General features: G+C 45.5%; 1 protein-coding gene across 4 annotated transcripts in view; it reads left to right on the top strand.

Annotated features, from left to right (window-relative positions):
- Positions 1-23,926, top strand: part of HIPK2 (homeodomain interacting protein kinase 2) — a 138,709-nt gene that overhangs the window by 93,334 nt on the left and 21,449 nt on the right. For 3 of the 4 annotated variants that reach the window (XM_061371918.1, XM_061371920.1, XM_061371917.1), the window contains exons 3-12: positions 753-876; positions 2,917-3,036; positions 3,766-3,852; positions 4,955-5,139; positions 8,838-9,000; positions 11,625-11,844; positions 13,440-13,561; positions 17,772-17,914; positions 18,233-18,412; positions 20,991-21,272. In XM_061371918.1, the coding sequence (XP_061227902.1) occupies positions 753-876; positions 2,917-3,036; positions 3,766-3,852; positions 4,955-5,139; positions 8,838-9,000; positions 11,625-11,844; positions 13,440-13,561; positions 17,772-17,914; positions 18,233-18,412; positions 20,991-21,272 (1,626 nt within the window). The remainder of the gene's footprint in view (positions 1-752; positions 877-2,916; positions 3,037-3,765; positions 3,853-4,954; positions 5,140-8,837; positions 9,001-11,624; positions 11,845-13,439; positions 13,562-17,771; positions 17,915-18,232; positions 18,413-20,990; positions 21,273-23,926) is intronic. The other variant, XM_061371921.1, reaches the window with a different exon arrangement.

Genomic DNA, 23,926 nt, shown 5'->3' on the forward strand with positions numbered 1-23,926 from the left:
TTTACCTTGTCCTCTCCTTCCTCAGCTGAGCTCATGCTGAAACTCACTGAGCAGACGTGCCTCAGTGGGCACCTCCTGAAGCCAGCAGTAAACGTGTAGCGAGCATGCTGCCACATTTTGGTTGTTTGGGCTGAAAGGGAAGAGGAAATATAATCAGGTGCCTGGGACAGACTGGGAAGTGAAGGTTTCTTGGCTACTTCCTCCTGAGGAAAAGACTTAGGTCTAATAGATCTAATTACATTATTTCTGTTTTATGGTTACATCCATTTGTTTAAAAAGTAATCCTTTTATACCAGTCCTGTAATGATTATTTAATGTCTGGCTGTTTGTAAAAGCCCACTGAGCTTCAGCATGGGAGTCCGCACGGTTCCTCTACAGGACAGCAAGCTTGGTCCCAAGACCCTTGAGCAGAGGCCTTAATTGGGTGGCTTTGAGTGCACGTTTGTTTTGTGCTTCATTTTCCCACCTGCTGAATGAAAATCGCAGTACTTCTCTCCTTTGCAAACTGCTGTGAAACAGAGCTGTCTCCTGGCTAGGTGCTGCCAGAAGACTCTTTTGCAAGGATAAATATTCACCAGCTAATGCTAGGTTAGCAAGCACTTTGCCGGTGGCTAGTGCACCCCTCAGCTCCATCGCTGCAATGACATTTGTTCACATCGAGCAACTTCATGTTGTGCTCTGCGTGGGCATCCCTATGCCAGCCAAGTGGATCTGCTCCTGTTGCTGATGTTTTGTAACCTCTTCCTTTGCAGAGCCCCCGAAATCATCCTCGGTTTACCATTTTGTGAAGCAATCGATATGTGGTCATTGGGATGTGTCATTGCAGAGCTGTTCTTGGGCTGGCCATTGTACCCGGGAGCTTCGGAGTACGATCAGGTGGGTATAGATACTGCTCTGGATGCTGGTAAGTGCAGGGGTGTCCTTTCCTTCTCTTATCAGAGTGAACATATGCCAGCTTTTTCTGTTTCGCTAACAAGGAGTATGCATTTCTTACCCTTCCAAGTCAACCTTTTCATTATCCAGCTGGGGTATTTATTCTAGATAACCAGTGTACTGTTTGGTACGCTGGCTTTTAAGATCTGGCCACCTAAGTGAAATCTCAGTCAAGAGTCAACATTGCCATTGACTGGAGAGCTCTGTACATGTCTGTCCTCACTGAGCAGAGCACGCACCCTTTCTTTGCTGTAACAGCAAAGTGTTGAATAAAGGTTTATTTGTTAGAAGAAACTGCACGAACTCTGCTGCGTTTCATAACCCCTTTTGTGAGGGTGCATATTAAAAGCAGTGACAAGAAGGAAAACGCTCACAGTGGTGTAGCCTTCCACTTAATAGAAGCTGTCGTGCTTGTGCTTCTCTCCCTATAGGCTTTTGTGCTCCTTTTGTAGTCCTAAAACTGATAGCACAGCAGCTGCTAGAGCCAGAGCTGCAGAGCACTCTTTTCCATAATCTTCTTCAGGGTGATGTTAGGTGTCTGCAAATGTAGCCTGAAGAGGGTCTTTTTTCTTCTAGAAAATTAAAAATAAAATAAAATAAAAACAGAGTAATAAGGTTTTCATATATGAAAGTGTTTCTTTGACTCTTCTTTTGTAACTAGTATGCTTTCAGTCAGAGCTTTAAAGTTGAAATTTGGCAGGGGAAATAATCTGCAGTGAAGGGCAGGGCCATTAGTGACTCCAGAGGAAATCAGATGTAGCTGAAAAACTTACAAGTACTTGAAAATCACATGCCAAGCACGAAGCAAGTTTTATTTCTCCTCTCTGCTGCACCCCAAAACTCATAAAACGCACAGCTGAAAAAAATCACCATACCTACCTGTCCAGCTGAACTGCCCAGTACAAAGCTTCCTCTGGTTAAGGCGGGTGAGGGTTCCTGAGGAGCTGGCAAAGGGATAGGGGCTGATCCTGGTGCTTCTTCAGGTGCATGTGCTCTGATGAACCTTAGGAGCTGCAAAGGCAAACAAGCTGCTCTCAATGAACTGGGTCCTGAGTGCTTTGGAAGTCTTTTGAAACCACAGCTGCTTTTTATGCCTTTAGTTGTTTATTTTAATCCCTCTCTGTCTCTTCTCTCAAAAATGCTTTCCATTCTTCCCTAGAATTTTCAAGCATCAATGACTATTTTTAGTAGTCTTGCAGAGTTGCAGCAGTTTTGCAGAGTGAAACAGAGAGAAATCAAGAGCTGTCAAAATTAAGGGCTTGTGTGGCACCCCAGGCATGTATGAGATCGGTCTCTCATTGTGTAGTCACAGGCCATTTCTCCTTTGAATACATAAATTAAAGTCTAAAATCCTGGAAACACATGTGTAGCATCTCTTAGCTATGTGAGCAACAGCGAGGTCATACTCGAGGAATTAGCCCAAATAACAAAGTCAGAGATGAAGTACTTTGTATACTGTGAGGGTGTCAGTTCATTTGAGTGTATATTTCAACTAAGTTCAAAGATAGTCATCCATTTCTAACTTCAGAGTGCTCCTAGGAGAGGCTGTGAACTCAGCTGGGGGAAAAAAGCCAGCAAAAGTTAGAGCACAAATATCAAATCGTTGAAATTACCTCCTGGAGAGCAGAGCATGGCATAAAAAGGTGCAAAGCAGTGAAACACCCCATTGAAATCTCTGTGTGGGTCTCCCTGTCTGACCTCTAAAACCTGGGGACTTTCCCCCTTTATCCGTAGGCTTTGTGGGATTGTACCATAGAGGTGAATTTCAAGTGATGTATGTGATAAATGGAGGATTTCGTATACATGCAGGATTTCTTCTTCCTCTCATTCCTTGTACTGGGTTTTGGGGGGATTTTTTTTTGGTGAAGTCTAACTACGTGCTACCTTTTTCTTCCTTTGTTCTGTTGTTTTAAATGCCTCCTGCCCTCCTTCCAAGGAAGATCTCCACAGGATAAACAGTGACCTGTCATCCTTCTCTTACAGATTCGCTATATTTCACAGACACAGGGCTTACCGGCAGAGTATTTATTAAGTGCAGGGACAAAGACTACGAGGTTTTTCAACAGGGATACAGACTCACCATATCCTTTGTGGAGACTGAAGGTAGGAAGATATTCCCTTGTTTCTTTTACCTTGCAGTTGTTGGCTGGAAGTGAGGAAATGTTCAGGTCACCCCCGAGCCTAGGTCCCTGCTTTTTGCAGTGCAGCACAGACATTGGAGTGGGTATAGCCCCAGGTAAAACTGCCATCCCCAGAGTCTGCAGCCTTTAGTCCACCTGCTTGCCACTGCTTTGTGGGAAATTTAAGTCTGGAATTGATCTGCAAATCTCCTTCTAAGTAGTCAATGAATTGATGTGTAGTTTAAATGAAACATGCCCTGGGCAGACTTCACTCTAATATCTAACTCACTGTGGGAGGGAGGAAGAAAGCATTTTAATTCTGACAATCAAAACTGCTAGTAATGCATGTGAGCCCTGAGTCTCTTGTACCAGCGTGTCTGGTTGCATTCACTTCCCAAGGAGAGAGGTCATTGGACTTACGGCTGTAAGGATGGGATGCTGAGCATCACACTGGGGTGGGTGTAAGACCTTTGAGACTCTCACTGCCATTGTGAGGATCCTCTGAAGTGACAAAGAAGGGATAAATCACCTTGTGACACACAAGCTCTCACATAACCATGGCAGAGGTAGTGTAAATGTTATCTGATGAGGCAGGCATGATACTACAGTGGTCTCTGATGAGGGCAGGTTAAGGCACAAGCGGGAAGTGGCATGTAACCCACAGCTGATTGCAGGGCAGTTCTGCTCAATGCCTGTCTCCTGTTCTAAACAGACACCAGATGATCATGAGGCAGAGACAGGAATTAAGTCGAAGGAAGCAAGAAAGTATATTTTCAACTGTTTGGATGATATGGCACAGGTAAGAGCTTTGGTGAGTAACCAGCAGCACTGTCTCATGCTCTGGGGCAATGCTGACAAAGGGGAACTACATGATCTCTCTGTGTATCCTGTTCCTATGACAGCTCCTGAAAAATACCAGGATTATGCCTACCAAATCAGCTCATTCTGCATTGCTTTATAGGGAAAACTGCGCATGAGGGCATGTGGGCTTGATGTCCAGTAGGAAAACATCCTTGGAAAATGGCAAAGTCACACCTCTGGGTGTTGAAATCCTATGTTTTCTCTTGCCTCTTTAGTACTCCTCTGTGTGACCACTGGCAAGTCAATTCTCTGTGTTTAGTATTTCCATTTATAAAACAGTGACATTGGAAATAATCACCATGCTGCAGAAGAGTGTGCTCTTTGTAAAACATGGCTGGGTGGGGGAACAGGGAGTACTAATTCACTGTGTCAATTCCATATGGTTGTGAAAGTTAATTCCAGCATAACCACCCCTGTGACTGGAGTCTGTGCTAGCAAACTAGTACACAAAATTGTCACAACACCAGCACACAAGGCTAGCACGAAGCTAGAGTTTGTGCTAGCAAAGTCTAGACACTGTAGCATTCACAAGCTAACATGCAAAAGTGGAGCACTGAGATCACAGGAGACTGTATAAATGTATAAAATAACACACTATTGTGTTTTTTCCTGGCACCTTATCCATGAATAGGATGTTTCTTATAAACCTACTGCCAATTTTTATTTATTTTATACATGTTTTTGCTTACAGGACACATTGTTAAGGATCTGGTAGCACAGTCCTTTATATGATAAATACACTGATTATCAGAGCTTGCTTGCTACCACATGGAAGCTGTTCATCTTCACTGGAGGGTGACTAAGTGTTTCATTAGCCGCTGACCCAAGCGAGCTGAACACTTAACGGACTGTCTAGAGATCTGACACGCACAAGCCAGATGACTAGCCACCGCAGAGTCTGCTGTGTGACTTCAGCAACTACCCCTTCAGACAGTGGAGCTTGCAGGGCATGTGCTCCAACAAGGAGTAAACACAGTTCGATGGAGACCTGACCATCTGCTCTTTCCCTGTAGCCCTCACCCTTGTCCTCTCTCCTCTAGGTGAACATGACAACAGATTTGGAAGGAAGTGATATGTTGGTGGAAAAGGCAGACCGGCGGGAGTTCATAGATCTGTTAAAGAAGATGTTGACGATAGATGCAGATAAGAGAATAACACCCATTGAAACTCTGAACCACCCCTTTGTCACCATGACGCACTTGCTCGATTTCCCGCACAGCACACAGTATGTAGCTTTTTTTTTCCCTTGGGCTTTGAATTGAGGGGTGAAGGGGAGAGCTGATTGTGGTGGAGAACAAATGTGCCCGAGGGGCATTATTAAGATGTGTAACCCCTAGGTTTTAGTCTTTTTCTGGTTGAAAAATAAGAGGATTGCCACCTCTTAAGGTTGTGAGAATTGTGTTGTAGGTGCTTGGCATTTAAAACACTGCAGAGAGTGCTACATTCATTATGTAAATATTCAATAATTACATATGTTTGCATTAAAATGCAGCAGAAATTATGCAATTAGCCCTGAAAGTATCAGTATATCTCAAAGTAATATAGTCTTGATTGTTACTTCAGTAATCAACCTTATCTGCAGTGGGGAGCCAACCCTTTCTCGTAGAACCTTCCCATCTTTCAGGGGTCAGTTTGGGCTGTTTGTTTTTCAAAGCAAGAGCTTTTTCTACAGCAGGCTGGTTTACAGGCACAGGCAACAGAACAAGGAGTTCAGTTCTCAGCTTTGTTGTTGCTTGCCTATGTAGCATTAAACGCCATGCCCTAACCTCAGCTGACACATTTGAGTGGAACAGAGATGGGCTCCACCACCCAATAGAGATGCGATGAACTGTCAGGCCTGACTCCCCCTTCTCCTAAGGCTGTGTCACAGAGCACAGCAGCTAAAATTCAGGAAACCTGCACCCAGCATATTGCTTTCTTTTCCCCTGGGCACTTCACGTAAGGTCAAGCTTCTCAGGGGTAAGTGAAGGCAAATGTGTAGTGCGAGCTTCCCAAAGCCTTCAGAACACCTACCTTTGAATATCCTGCTCTACAGCACTTTGCAGTTCGAGGTGCTTTTGCAGTCTGTCCCTTCACCTCGTCAGGAAACAGTTACTGGCACAGCACTGTAGTTCACTGGATGCCATGTGTATGGGTGTTTAAAAAGACTGTGAGGAGCTCAAGTATGAAAATAAAGAGGACTCCTCAAAAAGCCATAGAGCATATTTGTATGGGTGCTGCAGAGTAACAGGTTGCTCTGTGACCTCTCCTGCCTGTATGTGTGCTCTTACCTGCAGTATTTCAAGTTCATTTAAGGTACTGTTCCCTCTGTGAAGGAGCTGTAGCTGTCTTTTTGTTAACATTTATCACAAGATAAGAGCAGCTGCTTACCGTAAGGTAGTGGGTACACAATCTATGTAGATCTAGACTTACCCTGCACAGACACCTTTGAGCATTGTTATCTATGCATAGATAGTAAGTGATAAATGTAATGAAAACAAGATGGGAGGTTGTTGTGCTGAACAGAGAGAAAATAAGTTTTATATAAAAGCATTCATAAATTTAAAAAATGACAGTATGTTCTAACAATGTTAGTATCACATGCAAAAATCTCTTAATCTGCCCTAGTCCTTACTGTGCAAGAGCTGATGTATAAGATAGGAGAGATTTGTGGCATAGTGCATTGCCATCACAAACCTTTCCGCTAGTGCAACAGACCGTAATCGCATCTTCATTTTTGAAGTGCTCACTTGTGGCTGCTCAGGCAAAGCCCCAGAAAGGCTGAAAATATCACTGGGGCCAACAGCAATGAGAATTTCACCCAAGTAAAAAATTCAGCTTCAGGTCTGTGAATACTAAATGCTGCAACAGCCAGGTGCATAACCCTGCACAGCCCCTCCATGTTGGAAGCAGTGATTGGTAAAGAGAGCAACAAGCTGTAGCCAGCATGGCAAGGTGATGGAAATTTTGTCTGTGATTGCCTGTGGTTTTGAGAATAGAAGCTTCAAAGCCTCAAGAGATGCAGGACTTGTAATCTCTCCTGAAAGTAAATCAGGCAGGAAAGAGTGTGAGAATATATGAAAGGTGCAGCTTCTGGAAGAAATCGCTGCTGTGGCATGCTTGAGAGGGGCTGTTTTGCTTAATTAAGCAAAACAAGCAAACAGCAACAGAAGTTTAGCTCCCCATTTCACGTATTAAACTGCCTGGCTGTTATATTGTTGAGTACTTCTCAGCCTTTCTGTCGAATTTGCTCTGGCTCTGGCTTCTGGTTTTCCCCCTTTTTTTCAAGTAAAGACAGAGACCGCAGTATTACATTAGTAGAGATTATACCTTGTTATATAAACTGTTTGGTAGCACACAGTATATACAGAGCATACACTCTTTCCAGTGCTTTTGGCTTTATTGGACAGAGGATTACAGTCTTTAGTTGATTGGGAAAATGCAACCCTGTAGTCTTCTATGTTTATATAATAAGTGTTAGATTTTTCTAAGTGTTCTAGGACTTAGAGGTATTTCATAGTTTTTTGAATGAATGAGCAGCTATGAAGCGTCCTGAGCCTGTCTTATCTGCAGGTCTGTATGCCACAGATCCACTTATCGAGCTGTTACCAGTAAGAGAAGAAAGGTGACCACATGAGTAAGATACAAGACAGGGATAAAAAGATTTAGATCCTCTTTCTGACCAATAGGGATCATATAAGCTTCTTCCTTTTGAAGAGACATTTTATTTCTTAAAAATTATGTGAGGATGTGTTTATCTCCCCCACTTCTTAACAGATTGTTAAAAAATAAATTATGCATACAGCTGATTTTTTACAGCTACAGCTGATTTTCACTGCTTCGTTTTCTGTTTTCTGGGTTGGAATAATAGAAATAAGGGCGTTTCCACTTTTGAGGTCTCATTTGTAAGAACAATTATTATGGAAGAATTGTGGAAAACCTGTATTGGTTTTTACACCTTGGAAAAAATGAGATTTTATGAAAAATACATTTTTGCACAAGATTGCTATGTTGTTATCTCTTAAACCTCTGTATGCTTCTGATCCCAATTATAAAAATGAAATACCAGCAGTTCCATGTACCAGACACCTAGAGTGCTCTAGCAATGCAGGGAGTATTTCATCTCTTTTACTGGGGATACAAAATATTACACTTCTCAAAATTTCCATTGCTATATCAATAACATTTAAAGGAAAGTCTGTGTAGAGGAAGAAGCTGTAATCTTTCCCCCTAGAGATGCAATTCTCAGACTGAGATAACCTCAGAACCTGATTCCCTCAGGGCATTGATGAATCTGATTTGGCATAACCTTTGTGATATGAATCGTCCCATTGATTGCAGGAGGACAGCTAATGTGCTTTAAGATAAGCATCCAAGGAAGTGTTTAGGCAGACAGGGGCAATGTTTTATCCACTTGGCTGGGCTCAGGTCTCCGTGAACTTTTTAAAAGGAACAAGTAAGATTTTTCAGGGGTCTCGGTGACTAAGAGCAGTAAAATTCTTCCTTGCAAAAGACTTTTTAAACTACCCTTAGGCTTGCACTGAGGCAGAAAGCAAGAGGCTCAATCATAAGAAAGAAACCGTATCTATCTTTCTTGCTCTCAGTCTCTTTCAGTCCTTTAAAATAGCTGCTTTGTGTTTCTTGCCCTGCCACCTAAAGAGCAACCAATTTGCTTGCTTTCTTTGGCTTACACTGCAGTGCTCGGACTGATGGGGGCACCCAGGAGTGCCAGAGCAGCCATTGTCATCTTGACACCCATTTAGCTGTCTTCACTACAGGGTTAGTCTGACTTTCACTGGTTAAGAGAGACCTGCATAAAATAGCAGAGGTTTTTAAGAGCCTAGAAAATGCCAAGCCTGATGTGGAGACCTAATGCAGGGTGCTGTGAAGAACTGTTAACCTGTGTTGGTTGGTCAGTTGATTTTCTGTCTCCTCCTTACACAGTGTCAAGTCCTGCTTCCAGAACATGGAGATTTGCAAGCGGCGGGTGAATATGTATGACACAGTGAACCAGAGCAAGACACCATTCATCACCCATGTAGCCCCAAGTACATCGACCAACTTGACCATGACTTTTAACAACCAGCTGAACACAGTCCACAACCAGGTAAGGGCATCAATCAGAAGCAGCCAGTGCTTGGAACATTTAGGTCGGTGAGGTCTAGAATACAAAAAAGCAAAGTAGCGTCCCATTTAACATGCCAGCAAAAATACGATACTCTCTAACTCTCTTTCTGCTCTTCCTCATTCTGGGGCTTACTCTTCTGCTCTTCCTCATTCTCTTTTCTTCAGGCAAGCAGTAATCTTGTGACAGTTTGTGCAGTGGTGAAATGTTGCCCTCATTGTTTATGTTGTTGTTGGGGGTGATAAATCCTGCTTACTTGGGAAGTTGCTATGGGGAAAAGCTCCTTAGTCCCTTAATGCAGCAGGCAGGACTGCACTCCCTGGGTCACATCAGTGATCTTAACAGCACTTCTTCAAATTGTCATTGAAGTAAAAAGAGTTTAAATCCTTCTGTGACAGACACAGCACTGTAACCAGTCAAGAGGAAAGAAGAGTTTAGTGGTAATGTGTACTCTTATCTCTCATTGGTTTTACTCCACATGCTGCAGTTGACATGGGAACCCTGTGCACATACCCCCACTCCAAACACATTGCACTCCACATTGGTGGGCTCTGGCTTTGTAATCATGCTTTAGACTCTTGTATTAGTTTTAGATGCCCCAGTGTTGGGGGGTGCTGGGTTGACAGATTTTATGTGACTAGCAGGCTAAGTTGTTTACTGTGGTGCTGTATTACAACAGTGAAAGGAAACTCTCAAGGGACCAGGAAGAGCAGTATAGGAGTCTGAAGCTCAAGAAATAGCTACTGTCTTTTAAGTGTTTTGGGAACAGGCTGCTCAAGATTCATTCCAGAGATTGCAGGTGGCATTGCAGAAATAGTGATGGAAAGCAAGGGAGCTAAAGGAGTCTCTATAGCTATACAGGGTGTTCCTATGTCACTCAGAAAACCAGACTTCATGACTCAGTTCTCAATGCATGTAATCACAGAAAGTCTTTTGGAGCAATTCATAAAGCAGATGCACACAGAGATAGATCATGGCTTGGTGTGATAGGGTATTAGTTACAAACACTGGTTCCCTTTCTTGACTGTATCTGAGGTGCTGACTAAAGAAATGCATGCTACATGCTTCCCTAGGCCCCGGCTGCAGGGCAGAGGCACCATTTGTACCACAGTTGCTAGTAGGAAATGCAGACTTGCTTTCGTTTCCTTGCTGCGCACTTGATGTTGAGATCAGTTGTTGGCTGAGGAGGTCCATGGTAATCTGAATTCTCATAAGGGGTGTGTGTTGTGAGCAGAACTGGTATCTCCAGTGTTCCTAGAAGAAGCGGTAGAAACATTTCCAGGAAGGGTGTTGTAATTTGAACAAGCTTTAAACCTTTCACCATTCTGTTCAACATACAACTCATCTTGGCTCGCTGGTGCTCCCTATCTTTGCAAAGCATATCTGGGGATTGCCTCCTTCCAGTTAGGACTCCTGAGATGAGGAGTGTGCGAGCTATTGTGGTCGCTGCTCAGTGTGTTGCACAGGGGGGAGGAGGAGGAAGAAGAAATGTTTCACCATCGCATCCCTTGTGGCTATGGTTGTGGCTGTGACAGTGCAGCGTGGCCACCCTTCTCAGGCCCAGTGGCAACCAGGTCAGTGTGAAATGCTTGGCCTGCTGCTTTCTGCAGTCCTGATCAAAGCCTCATCCTGGGTTCATACATTCACCATGAGAAAGCGTTATCTGACCAACCTCCAGCAGTGATGCTGGTGCATTTGCATGGAGGGGAAAGGTGGGCTTTGGTCAGGTAGAGCCTAGCTGCCTAGACATGAATGCTAAGGACATACTTCTATAGAGCAGTGGCAGAGCTGTTTAGGGGTTGTTTGTCTGCAACTGTTACAGACTCAGTCCTCATGAAAAACAAGTCACCCTCAGATTTCTAGATGTTTTGCAGAACCCTGGGCTGATTTTTGTAGGTTTGCAACATCCCCTGCTGGAGTTTCTGCTCTGAGATTTTAAAGTCATGAACTTTGAAAGCAGTATTATTACCTCCTGTTGTGCCTTCTGATTCCAGCAAATTCAAAACATAAGGGCATGTGCCATCTTAGATACAAGGTAGAGGAAGCGCTGGAATGAGTCTCTCCTCTCAGGGCAAGGCTTCACATGGCATGGAGGTTCTGAGTTTCTCTTACCTAAGAAATGTGAGCTGCTTCTGGAGCTATGTGCATGATGAGTGAACAATGTGATTTGGGGACAGTACCGTTTTCTGAACCCATCTTCATTATGCTGGAAATCAGAGCCGGTTGGATGATAAATGGAACTATAGTTGTGCTTTGGAGAACATGCTGTCTTTGAGCAATTAACAGCAGTGCCATGTGGCTGGAGATCCCATTGCATGGTGCAGCTGCCGTCATTGAGGCAGACTGTGTTCCTTCCCCTGTTGCTACCCTTACCTCTGTGCTCCTCAGTGTCTGGTTCTACCCCTTCTTTGGTTTTGGTTTGCTGTTTTTTATTTTAGTCTGTTTTGTTTGGTTGTTTTGTTGTTTGTTTTTGTTTTTTGTTTGTTTTTTTTACTATATCTTGCACTATTTTACTTTTTTATTTTATCTTTGGGTTTTGCTTCTTCTGGCATACCCATCTCCCTCATTTTTGTTTGTTTTTGTTTTAATTCCCGTCATTCCTTTAGACCACCAACCTGGCTCCCACCTCCTCCAGTGCCACTATTTCCTTAGCCAACCCTGAGGTCTCCATACTAAATTACCAATCTGCACTCTACCAGCCCTCAGCGGCATCCATGGCTGCGGTGGCCCAGCGGAGCATGCCCCTGCAGACAGGAACAGCGCAGATCTGTGCCCGCCCTGACCCCTTACAGCAAGCTCTCATCGTCTGCCCACCAGGCTTCCAAGGTAGGTAACAGCCTCGCCAGGTCTTGGCTAGTCACTGCTCCCTCCCCACTGCAGTGTTCCATCTAACTCTTGTTGGAAGCAAGCTTCCTTTGTGCAGGTTATACAATAGAAGTGCTGGCCTAGTAAATCAGAGCAACGAGGTTATAGCAGATGGAAATGTTTGCAGCAGTGGAGGGTCTTGCAGGCACCTTCATCATGAGTTGGAGGTCGAAAGGAGGTCTCAGCATCATGAGGGTGGTCTAAAACAATAGGGCAGGCTCTGAGGTGGAGCTGGGGAAGGGCATGGGATATTTGTCGTCCTTTTCCCTGAACAGAGTTCGAGGCTGTTCTGCCTCACTTTGGCAAACTTGAAAACTCTTCCCTGCAACAGTGATAGATCAGTATATAAATAATGGGTTCGTCACTTCTTGGTGATGTACCTGTTAAAAGGAGGACTCAGGAGGTTAATTCAGCAGGGAGTGTGGTGCTGGTGGAGTTGAGGGTTTGCCCTCATAACATGCTCATGACCATTTAGCAGTACTGTTCATTTAGCACCATCCCTGCTTCAGATAGCTCTGCCTGTGTATACTGGTAGCAGGCACCACAGTGTCAGACAGCTTGGATGAAGATGAGATGTAGCTGCTTGTCTTTCTCTTGACTCTACATGCTGTAGCAATTTGGAAAAACTAGCTAGGTTATCTGTAGGAACTGGTCTAAATAGACCTCGGTTCAGCTGGTGCAACTTCTGCTCTTCATTTCTACAAGCCTGTCTGTGGAGCAGTCTCCAGGCACTTGTTAAATGTTCTGCAGGATTATCAAAGCTCTTTTGAACTAGTGGAGTTCAGCTAGACCTCTTCTGCATAGTTAAAATGCATCTCAAGGGTTTGACTTCAGAAATGTATTGCTAGAATATGTAAGCTAACATCTTCCACTTGCTGTCTTGAGAAGATTCTAAAGCAGAGGAGGTAGCAAAGGCCCTACCATGTACTAAGGTGGTGTGCAGGGGGAAGTTTTCTCCAGCATAGTTAGGCTAATGTGTGTGTGGCTGAGTCAGCAGTAATTGGAGTTTGGGCTGTGCTAGATTACATGGTCAAATCAGAGCCTTTTAAGTAAGAGCCCTGAGAAGCTGTGCAAGAGAAAAATCACCTGTCCCCTTCAAGGCTGAGGGATCACGTAGTTCTGGATTCCCATCCTGCTTTGTTCGAAAGAGAACATTTTTGCGTAGCAGTGGGTTTTGGCTGGAAAGGGCCATTTTCTATTGCCAAACCACAGAATGTGGGAAAAGAGAAGTCTTCCTTTTCTCCCTGCGGACACTGTATTGAGGTGTCTCCCACTTATTTGAGATACCCTAAAAATGTGAACTCAGTTAATCCCTTAACATCTTTGAAAATGTCTTTTCCTCCCCCTTATACATGTATCAAATTTATGAACACTTAATGGGTAACTTTGGGTGGGGGTAAAGTATGTGGGACTCTGAGAGCCTAATTTTTCAGAAGGACTGAACACTGCAATTGAAATTGGCATCAGAGTGCCTTTAGGCACCTCTGAAAAGCAGACCCACGTTCCTAGTGATTTTGTTGATTGCTAATGCTGTACCTCCTGTGCTGGTGGAACAGGGTTACAAGCCTCCCCTTCGAAGCATGCTGGGTATTCCGTTCGGATGGAAAATGCCGTTCCCATTGTCACTCAGGCTCCTGGGGCCCAGCCTCTTCAGATCCAGCCAGGACTCCTCGCACAGGTAAGGAGCTCTGAAGCACCAAGCTTGGCAGGTATTATTTGTGTTGTTCAGCTTTTGGAGGCTGAGGAGAGTAGCTTTGTCTGAGGGCCTTCTGTGGTGCAGGTCGGAGACTTGGGCCACCATAGAACAGTCTCCGCCTTTCTCCAAAACGTCCAAACCTCAGTTCATTATTCAGCTCAGAGGCTGTGGCAAGAGTTGCAAAAGTCTCTGGAAAGACCTTCTTTCCTTCTGTTTCTGCACTGGAATCAGTGGGAAGCCCCAAGGGAAGTTGTGTCAGGCCTCTGCTGAGGAGGAACAGGTAATAACCTTCCTGCATCCACTTGAACTTGTGGTCTCAGTGGTAGTTTGTAGCCAGCAGCTGCACTGGTGAATAGCATGCTGCCAAGAGATACCTTTCATGCTTTAAGTTTGCACCCTTCTGTTTCACGAGCTGCCCCTCTGCTCTTAAGAGAGGGATGTAGGGGGCACAGCCAGGGGCCCTACAGACAAGAAGCATTCCTTGTCATCAGCACTTGTTGGCACAGTTGTCCAAATTGCACTCACATGTAAAGCATGGTTCCTCCTAGGAAAAAAAATACAAACAGGAATGGGTAGCACTGATTGCACGCACGTTCTCAAGCAGAACCCCAGCTCCTCAAAAAAAGTGGAGCAGCTCATTCCCATTCCTCCTTGTGCTGGCTTCAGTGAATCTGCACTTACTTGTATTAAGTTGTGCAGCCTGGAAAAGGTAACTTACAAGTCAAAACGCATGCCTCTGACTCAGGATTGGTTATCTGCCATGCTTTCATTAATGGTGGTGTGTTCATAGGCAGGCAGGTACCAGCACACTCCAAGGTTTATGTCAGTCTGTGGCATTGCTGGAGTAAGACTGTTGGTGCAGTGGCCTTTTTTTGGCAGCTGCCTCTTGTGCTTATGTGGTGAAGATGGATCGAAACACAACTTGCAGGCTGAATGATTTCCATTAGCTGACGTGTCCTACCCCTTCCCAATAACAGTTTGTTAGAGGGCTGTCTGAAATATCAGACCTACCTCTGTTCCAGCATGTTGTAACAACCTACACGGGCTCTCTTGCTTGGTAGGAAAGGAGAATTGTAGGGGAGAGAAAAACAATGGCAAAGCAAGAAGCAATCTGCAGGCACAGTTGTAAGCACCTATTGCTTGTGCAAGAAGTCAGTGGGTGAAGAAGCTTTGCATGCCCTGCTGTTTTGACAGACCTCCTCAGGTGTGCTGTTACGTGGGGCTAAAATGGATGAGAGTCAGGTCTGAAACATCCCAAAGACAGCAGGATCCTGAAAAATGTCAGGACCTCGGGCTCCCTCTTTCTTCTTGAGGTATTCTTGTTGGGGTCACCACACAATCTGTGGGAGGGATTGTTCAGGAGGAGCTTTGCTACCAGATTCTGTGCTGCCCCTGCTATGTGAATTCCCATTTCATGGGCTGTCCCTCTTGTGATTCTGCTGATGTTTTATCCACTGTCATTTCCACAAGGGAATCGAAGCTGTTTCTGAGAAATGCTCCTCACTTGCATAGATTTTTATTTATTTAATAGAACAGAAGTAGTCTGCCTGTTGATATATCTGCCTGTCTCATGCAGTGAGAAATGCTAGCTGCTGCTCTGATGGCAAGGAGCTCTGATTGATGCTGGTGGCATCTGGTGTCCGTGGGCTTCACTCAGTACGGGCTGAGCAGCTGGTCTGATAAACAAATCTGTACCCAATTCCAGTTTCCTGAATGGAAAAACACAGCTTCTTTGTAATGCATTGTAGTCACATCTGATCTCTGAGTTGCTGTGTGTCTCTCTCCCAGCAGAGAGCTATTCCTCTCACGCACAGCTGCTTATCTAATGCTCTTCAGACCGGACCGTGTGACTGCTCTAGCTACTAGAGGGACTGTCCCCAGCAGAAAGCTTAGCGCCTCCAGAGCCCACTTCTGGTTTTCCACCCTACTTATTTGTCCCCGATAGGCATGATGCTGCTGTTTGTGCTCCCAGCGCTGTGTTAGTGCCATCACGCTTTTACCCCTGCCCAGCACACAGCGCAGGTCACTAGGCTTGCCCACATCAGGATGGCTGTGGCTGGCAAAGCCTTACTGCATCCCAGCACAGCCAGTGTCCAGCTCTCCCTGTGCATTTTGTTTAAGACTAGCAGTCCTAGAGGAGGGAGAGAAGTTGGAGGGATCACAGGCAGAAGCAGGGATGGATTTTGAGCATCATCTCTGGCAGCTGTGTGTCTGCAGCCTGTAGCATGGAGCTAGACAGAGCAAGCAGTCTTCAAGACAGAGCTAGTGGCTAAAGTAACTCTATAAAAAAAGTTTATTTGTAACTTTTCTGGGTCTGTTTTCATGCTCTCAAGCAAGTGTGCTCCACATCCCATATGCAGAGACCAGTGAGAGGAGGCTGATCCTGTCTTTGCTAATAGCTCTCTGCAGCTTCAGATCTCAAAAGAGACAAATCTGTACAGTTTCCTGGCAGGCTTCCATGACGTGTCCCAGAACTGTCCCCTGTCCTTGAATAATGCCCTGAATTCTTGATTTTCTCTTCTTTTAACTCCTTCCCAACAACACTTCTTCCCACTGATGTCCTGCCACCAGCTTTCAGAGCAAACACGCTTACTCCATTAGTCGTTCTTGCTTTATATAGGAAGCACAAGTTCCGTCACGCTGGGGGACCTGCCACTTCTTGATGCATGGGCCAGTGCAGCAGCAGCAGCAGCACAATGTCACAGTAATGCAATAACTGAGAACAAGTTGCGGCTGCTGGCACGAGCCCCCTGTGTTTAAGCACAGCACGCTGTGCTAGTGGATCAGCCTAGACAAGTCTTATCTGCAGATTAAATGATTCAGTGGTCCTTACCTAATAAGTGAGGAATTTGTGCCTGGACCCTGATGTTGCATCTGAATTTATGCACTGCAGTCATGAAGGGAGCTTAGATTTGTTCAGTTCTTTTTCCTGAAAAGGGAGGAAGCAGTTTTCTCTGCAAGTGAATCCAGGTAGTCCCCTGGGACTGACTGCAACAGTAGTTCAGTCTCCTCTTTTAAATCAAAGCTGGGGAAAAAAAAGAAAAAGGAGAAAAAAGCTTTTTTCCTCCCTGATCTTTCTGTGTCTTTGCCTCCGCTTCCTATCTGCTCCAAGCAGCACCAGTCCATGGCTATGGGTCCTTAGATGAACAGCTCTCAGTAGCCCTGTGATGGTCCATCCTTTGCAGATCACAGATGTTGCTGGGAGGCCTCACTGAGCAGCCTTTTCATCTACCTTAGCAACATAGAATATTAGAAGGCAGACAAACTTCGGAGCCAAACTGGGAAAAGCTAGGTTTTTTGGAGGGGGGTGGTGCTTTTTTTGTTTGTTACTTTGGTTTTTTTTTTGCTGGGGGATATGAGGGAATCAGGATTCTTAAGAGGATAGAGATGGGGACAAACGCATGCCTGCAAGAAGCCTCCCCTCTAAAATTCAGCCTACTTAAAGCTATGGGATAACACAATAGGGGTCCAATATAGTTGTACTGGCTGGGACTAAGGAGAGCCCTGCATTCGCCAGCCCAGGCAGTGAGAAGCTGCCACAGCTGCCTTCAGACAACACATAGGAAAGAAGTTTCCCAAGTCAAAAAAACAGTCATCTGACTCAGGTGTGGAGTCACCAGAGCAGGACGACTTGAATCATGCCTGTGGCGGCATAGCTGGAGGGATGGCTGCATAGCATAGTGATGGCTTAACTCACAGGGCAGAGATTCCTACCCCTGTAAGGGGGGCACCAGACCCCTGTTCTCTTTTCTGATCCTTGAAAAGTTAATTCTCATTTTTAGATCCTTGAGGTTACTTTAGGTCATGTTGGGGTGGGAAGGAAAATTGGCTGTAGGAGGGGGGAAATAACAGTGGGACCATGGTGCCCAGCTGATCTGGAGAGTCAAAATTAAAAGGTACTAAAGAATGTGATGTTTGGATTGAAATGCTGGCCAAATTCGATCCCTCCCATTCCTAGTTTAATGGATGGCAAGGATATTTCCCACCCCTCCTTTGCACTCTCTATTATTGATAAATTTTACGGCTTTTACAGTGATTTCCTAGCGGTATTTGTCATCTCTGACTAAAATGTGGTAAGAGCTAGGTAGTATGACCACGATTGTTACTAAGAGCTCCAGCTGAGCATGGACCACTACTCACACTCAGTGTATGATGCCTCTTGTTAAGAAATTGTTTTCCCTCTGTTTGACAGCAAGCATGGCCCAGTGGCACTCAGCAGATCCTGCTCCCTCCGGCCTGGCAGCAGCTGACTGGGGTGGCCACCCACACTTCTGTCCAGCATGCCACCGTCATCCCAGAGTCCATGGCAGGCACCCAACCACTGACAGACTGGAGGTAAACTGGAGGCGCATGGAGTCTCCCTGAAGTACCCAGCAGTGCTGGAGGAGGTGGGAGGGATGGGGTCTTGAGAGGCTACAGAACCAGGGGGAGAAGGGCAGCCCACCTGTCTTAAGAGCTGTGAGCAGCTTCTCCATTCCCCATTCTTGGAGTGCCGTGCCCATGCCACTCCATTCAGTCACTTCCATGGGGGAAACGCTCCATCCAGGGGGGACTGGGAGCCAAGGAGTCCCCTGGAGAAGGGAGCCTTGGTGAAGGCAATGGGAGCCTGTGAAAGAGGCATGTCAAATGTGTGCGTGTCTCCCCACCTTGCAGGAACAGCCACACTCATGGCAGCCACTACAACCCCATCATGCAGCAGCCTGCACTGTTAGCCAGCCACGTCACCCTCCCTGCAGCACAGCCCGTCAACGTGGGTGTTGCACATGTCATGCGCCAGCCGCCCGCTGCCACCACCTCTGCCAGGAAGAGCAAGCAGCACCAGTCGGCACCCCGGTGAGTGCCGCGGCTCCCAGTCACCACCTGGTGTACCTGGGTGGTTCTGAATGCAGCCCTGCAGTGAAGGAGTGCTGACGAGGGGGATGTTCACTGACATCTGTGGGGCAAAATAGTGTGTTCCATGGCCCACAAATGATTAGACAGCACTTTGTGACTTTGGGCTCTTTGCTGCTTCACTTCCGTACCCAGGTCAGGAGAGAGGAGGGGGTAAGAGGTAGTCATGCACAATCAATACCCAGTGAGCATCATTTTGTGTGAGAGTTAGTGGCTGGAAGGGGATGCAGGATGGGACACTGAAGACCTGTTCATATGTCTCGTTATGCAGCTGTGATTACTCAAGGCCTTGCAGTCACCATAATTAAAGAAGTAATTATATTCCCAGGTCAGTGTGGCTCAATGCCTAGTCGCCACATGTTTTCTTCCCACATCATCTTGAAGAAGCACTTCCTGAGGTGCAGTGTCTCCATTTCCACAGGGTGGTGCAACTCCGGGTGCATCTTCAGGAACATGCGCTCATGTGCGCACATGAGATCTGCCCTTTCAAAAGCAATGGGATGATGACCTATCTTTTGAGCTTTAATGCCATGCAGTATGGAGGACTGGGGTGGCTCTAGGCCACCTTCCAGCTCTCTAGCTCCTAACATAGGTGGTTGGCACCTATGTTCAGCAGTACTCTCCAGCAACAAATACTGGCACTGGCCTTTTTAGAATCATGGCAGCATAAATCAGGGAGCATTTTTTAAGCACATCTCATACAGGGACAGTCCTTAGACACCTAAACCTACCAACTCCCATAGGAGACTGGGGTTTTGGTTCATACTGTATTATGTGGCACAGCTCACAAATGGTAGGATGATTGCAGTGCCTGCCGCAGCACTGTAATCTTGGCCAGAGGACAAGGCTGTTTAAGATGTATGTGTAGTTGTTCTGGGGAAAGTCCTCTGGGCTCTGAAATTGTCACATTTCTTTAAAAAATACAAAACAGTGCAAAGGAGGAACCAAAATGGGTCACCCCTTGTGCACTGGCAGAAACAGAGGAGCTTGTGATTTTACTGGGGGACTGGACTGGAGCCAGAGGAGGTCTGAGTTCACAACCAATCTGACTCTAGTTAAGAGGCCCCTATTTAAATCCTTCCCATTTATCTGCTCCCAAATGGTGCATTTACTTTGGGTGGGCTCCAGCTGTTTTAGTCCATTCCTGGTGTAGAGAGGCAGCTACATCCACAGCAAGGCAGGAAAAGAGAGTGCCTGTTGCAACCAGTGTGCCTGCGCAGGGCTTCCCCTCTCCCTTCCCTCTCCAGGGGGAGGGTGGCAACATCCAGGAGGAATTGGACACTTTCAGAGCAAAAGGTTTCTACACCTTCATTAATAGTGATGCTTTTGTAGCCAAATGAGGAGCATGCTCCTTTGGAGAGTAGGGTACTCCATGCTGCTCATTGGTATTCAAAAAGCACAGCAAATGCTACTGTGCAGCCATTTGTTATGCAAAAGACCCTGTGTAAGTTGGTATAGTGCGATAGGTCCAGAGTGACTTCCTTTTGATGGATGTCACCTATTCCTTTTGTTAGCTTTCAGGCCAAGCTGAACGTGCAGCCCAGGCTTCAGCCCCGCTGTAGAACAAAACCAGAACTTAGCGGCTTTTTCATTTTTGAGTCTGCAAATGTTCTGTAATAAGCAGGAAAAAAAGAAATATGAGGAAGAAAGAAAATGTGGGAAATTAGTGAAATGAGCTTTAGTAAGTGTGCTTTGGTAAATGTCCCGTCTGCAGACTTGTGCTGCACTGTTTGGTGGATGGGTTCTGTGTTCAGATCCCTGATCCAATGGATCCTTTACAGCTATAAGGCAGGGAAGCAGAAGTAGGAAGGATGGGAAATAAAACAGGGCTTGAGAATGTTTTTCTCTTGCATAATAAAAAGATTGTTCTTTTCTTGCTGTATCTGCTGCCTCGGGTGGGAATGAAATGAAACTGAGTATATGTCCTCCCATCAACGTGCGCCCATCCGTGGGACTCCTCTACCCAAGAGGATGAAGCATTGAGCGGGAAATCTTTATTGGAAAGACTCTTAAACAGAAAATTAAATTTTCAACTGAGGAAAGCAGATTTCCTGATAAATGGCCAATGTTTTCCACAACAAATTCTAATTTTACCATTAGTTTTTTTCTGGTCAAAAAGTATCTGATCACGATGCATCCCTGCAGGATACAGGAGAAAGGGAGTATTAGAAGGGGAAAGGCATACTGAGCCTGCCCGTGTTTTGTATGTCTGTGCTGTGTGACCGGCCTCTACCTTGCAGTGCAGGCTCCTGTGAGGCAGTGTTTCTCATTTAGAAATTTCTAGGGAAAACAAAATAGAATTTTTTCCTAAAAGGAACTACTTTTCAGCCAATTACATGTATAAGTCATGCATATGCAATTATATGCAAAAGTCTGTCCTTTAAAGAGGACTGCGGTAATTCTGCAGTTTTCCTAGATTCCATACATCGGTGCCACTGAATCGGACACCAGGAATCAAAAGCCATGGCAACGAGCAACTTCGGCAAACTGAGTTTTAACTAACACCCTTTCCTGTTTCCAGAAATGCGTCCACCTATGAAGTTTCATCCTCTCAGTCCATCAGCTCACCTCAGCGTTCGAAACGAGTGAAGGAGAACACGCCTCCCCGCTGTGCCATGGTGCACAACAGCCCTGCCTGCAGCACCTCTGTCACGTGCGGCTGGAGCGATGTGGCCACCAGCACCACTCGGGAGCGGCAGCGACAGACGATAATCATTCCTGACACCCCTAGCCCCGCCGTGAGTGTCATCACTATCAGCAGCGACACAGATGAAGAGGAGGAGCAGAAGCATGCACCCACCAGGTGAGCAGCAGCTCTCTGCTCTTCTCTGTGTGCAGGAGAGAGAGGCAGAGGCAAAGATGTCCTGGAGCATCCCAGGAGAGTGTCCCTGGAGCTACAGTAGGGTCTCAGCACCTAGGTCATCTTTCATTTAAGAGGAGGTGTGTTAGAGGGGCTAAAATACTAGCTGAGGACACCGCAGACTTAGGTGATGTTCCCTACCATGCTGTACATTTGCTGTGTGACCTTGGGAAGTGTAGTAATTTCTCTGTGCCATAACTTCTCCTCTCTTAGAGGAAATAATAGTTCTCCTTATCTCACAGAACTGTTGAAAGGAGACTTTAAAGATCCTATGGTGATTAGCATCTTTAAATCAGAAAGCTGTTTAAAACAAAAACAAAAAGAAGGGCTTGGAAGGAAGGTAGCTCAAAATTACCTTTTCTCTTTTTGAGTGAGCCAGGCATCTATAAATGCTATTAAATGACACCTTCCATGTGTGCTCTTTACCCTAAAAAGGTCCTGAAAAATAATTAGTGGCTGTGTCAGAAGGCTGCTCAGGTATGATTGTGCTGCCAAAACATCCTTCAGCTATTGTAAAAGGTGGCAAAAACTGGTTCTGTTTTGACTGACTCTGCAGAGAGGCGTAGATGAGGCTATAAAGACCATGGCGGCTGAGTTTTCTCCTCAGAGAATTAACTCACCCAAGTGAACAGTGCAGCCCAGAACTGCTGCCACTGCTGATCATCGGCTGTGGATGAGAGAGGACTTAATTTTCCAGGACTGTTTTTTCAGCACCTTTCATCACATGCAAGCACTCTTGGTTTCCCATCTGATGCCCGTCACAAGACATCACTCTGCTTCATAAGTTGTGGAGAAGTAGCCTTGCAAACAGCTGAATAATTACACTGTCTTTATGTTGGTATCTGAGCTAGGACTTTTTTTAACCTTATCCCTCCAGTACTGTTGAGAGAGAATTGGTTTTATGTATTTAGGATGTGCTCCATGGCAGATTTTCCTTTAATCACTGCAAATATCCATCTGTATCTCTGCATCTCTGCACTGTGATGATAAACGGAGCACTGCAAACGTGCACAGAACAAATGAGATTCATCTGGCCTCAAAAAGCTAAAAATCTGTAAAGGGGGGACATAATTCAGGCATCCAGGGCTGCAGTTTTGACCTGCCTCCTGACAGCCACCACTGGTTCCCAATCCCCTTTTCCCTACCGGAGAACTCCACTGGGCAGCAAGAGCTCAGTGCCTGTCAAGTTCAGGCTTGCCATGAATCCAGTGTTTCTTGTGAAGAATTGACCACAGGATAGTGTAACCTATTTCACTTTTAAAACCCCCAAACCATACCATAGTCCTCAGTTTGGTAGTGAGAAAAAAGCATGTTTACAGAAAGAGTTGAATGAAGGTCAGTATGGAAGTCAGGTGGACTATAAATGAGGAGCCCCCACTTCCAGGGCTCTTAGAGGAAAGGAAGGGAAGGGCAAGATGAAAGAGATGCTGAAAACTAAAGTGAGGTGGGGCAGCCTGAAGAGGGCAGGTGTCTCAGGGGTCACAGTTGCTATTTGCAGGCACGTTTACCTATGGTGCTGATCCCAGGCTTTGGGAAATCATGTGCAAATACTTACTTACTGTCTGGATACCATCTTGGGTTCAGATCAGGGTGGAGGGAAGAGCTGGAATCCCGCAGTTACTTCAGCTAATGTTTGTCTCCTCTGCTTTGCTACCATCTGACCAGTTTCTTCACTCGGCACCTCTCCAAGGAGTCAGACAGAACAAAGGTCTGGAAAGTGTCTGGAAATCAAGTTGGGAGTTTGGGGTATTTAAATACTCAGGCAAGGTCTGCCAAGGGGTTAGGAAAGTAGTCCCAGGAGCCAGACTTACATAAACTAGCTGGCTTTGATATGACTGAAGCATATTCAGGACATGTTCCTGCCTGGGATCAGATCGCTGGCTACTTTTTGTATCCATATGGCAAATCTATACAGAGTGCCAGGGTGCCAGCATTCCTTGAAGGCCAAAGCTTAAGAGCTAGATTTAATTTCTGAGCCATGTAGAGACATTTTGCATGGACACAGGCTGTTGTCAGGCACCTTTTGGAATTCCAGAGTGAGTTAAATTGCCTGTGCAGATGTAACCAGAACGAGTGGAGAATTGGAGGCAGAGACACAGATGGAAAACGGCATGTCCAGAATGAGAATTTTTGGTTAAAGTCTCTGGAAGAATGAAATCAACTTGTTCAGTGCCTTTTGACCTGGGCAGATCGTAGACCAGATTCTCAGCTGGACCAAGAGTGCAGCTTCCAGTCAAGGAAGCTGTCTCAGTATTTAATGCCAATGAACTCTGCCTGGCCAAAGTTGAGGCCTTTCTTATTGACAACGTATTACATTTAGGAAATCACCTCCAAGTTTTCTTACTCACCTATTTTCTTTTTGCTCCAAGACAAATGGGAGTGACAGTGAAGTATGTGCTTTAGAGTAACCAGTGCCCAAAGGTTCAGGATCTGAGTCAAAAATGAAACCGTGCAAAGAGTTCATTGTCTTGCCCATGTTTATGCAAATACTACTCTATTGGGCAATAGCTGTGGTGTGGGGTGAAAAATAAGGAACAACTTGAAATGTGCTATTAGTCACATTCTAACCATATTAGGTTTTTCTAGATTAGACTACA

Source organism: Neopsephotus bourkii, unplaced genomic scaffold, assembly GCF_033783945.1.
Source record: "Neopsephotus bourkii isolate Nb327-2 ecotype Australia unplaced genomic scaffold, CSIRO-AGI_Nbou_v1 NB_1589, whole genome shotgun sequence".
Lineage (NCBI taxonomy): Eukaryota > Metazoa > Chordata > Aves > Psittaciformes > Psittacidae > Neopsephotus > Neopsephotus bourkii.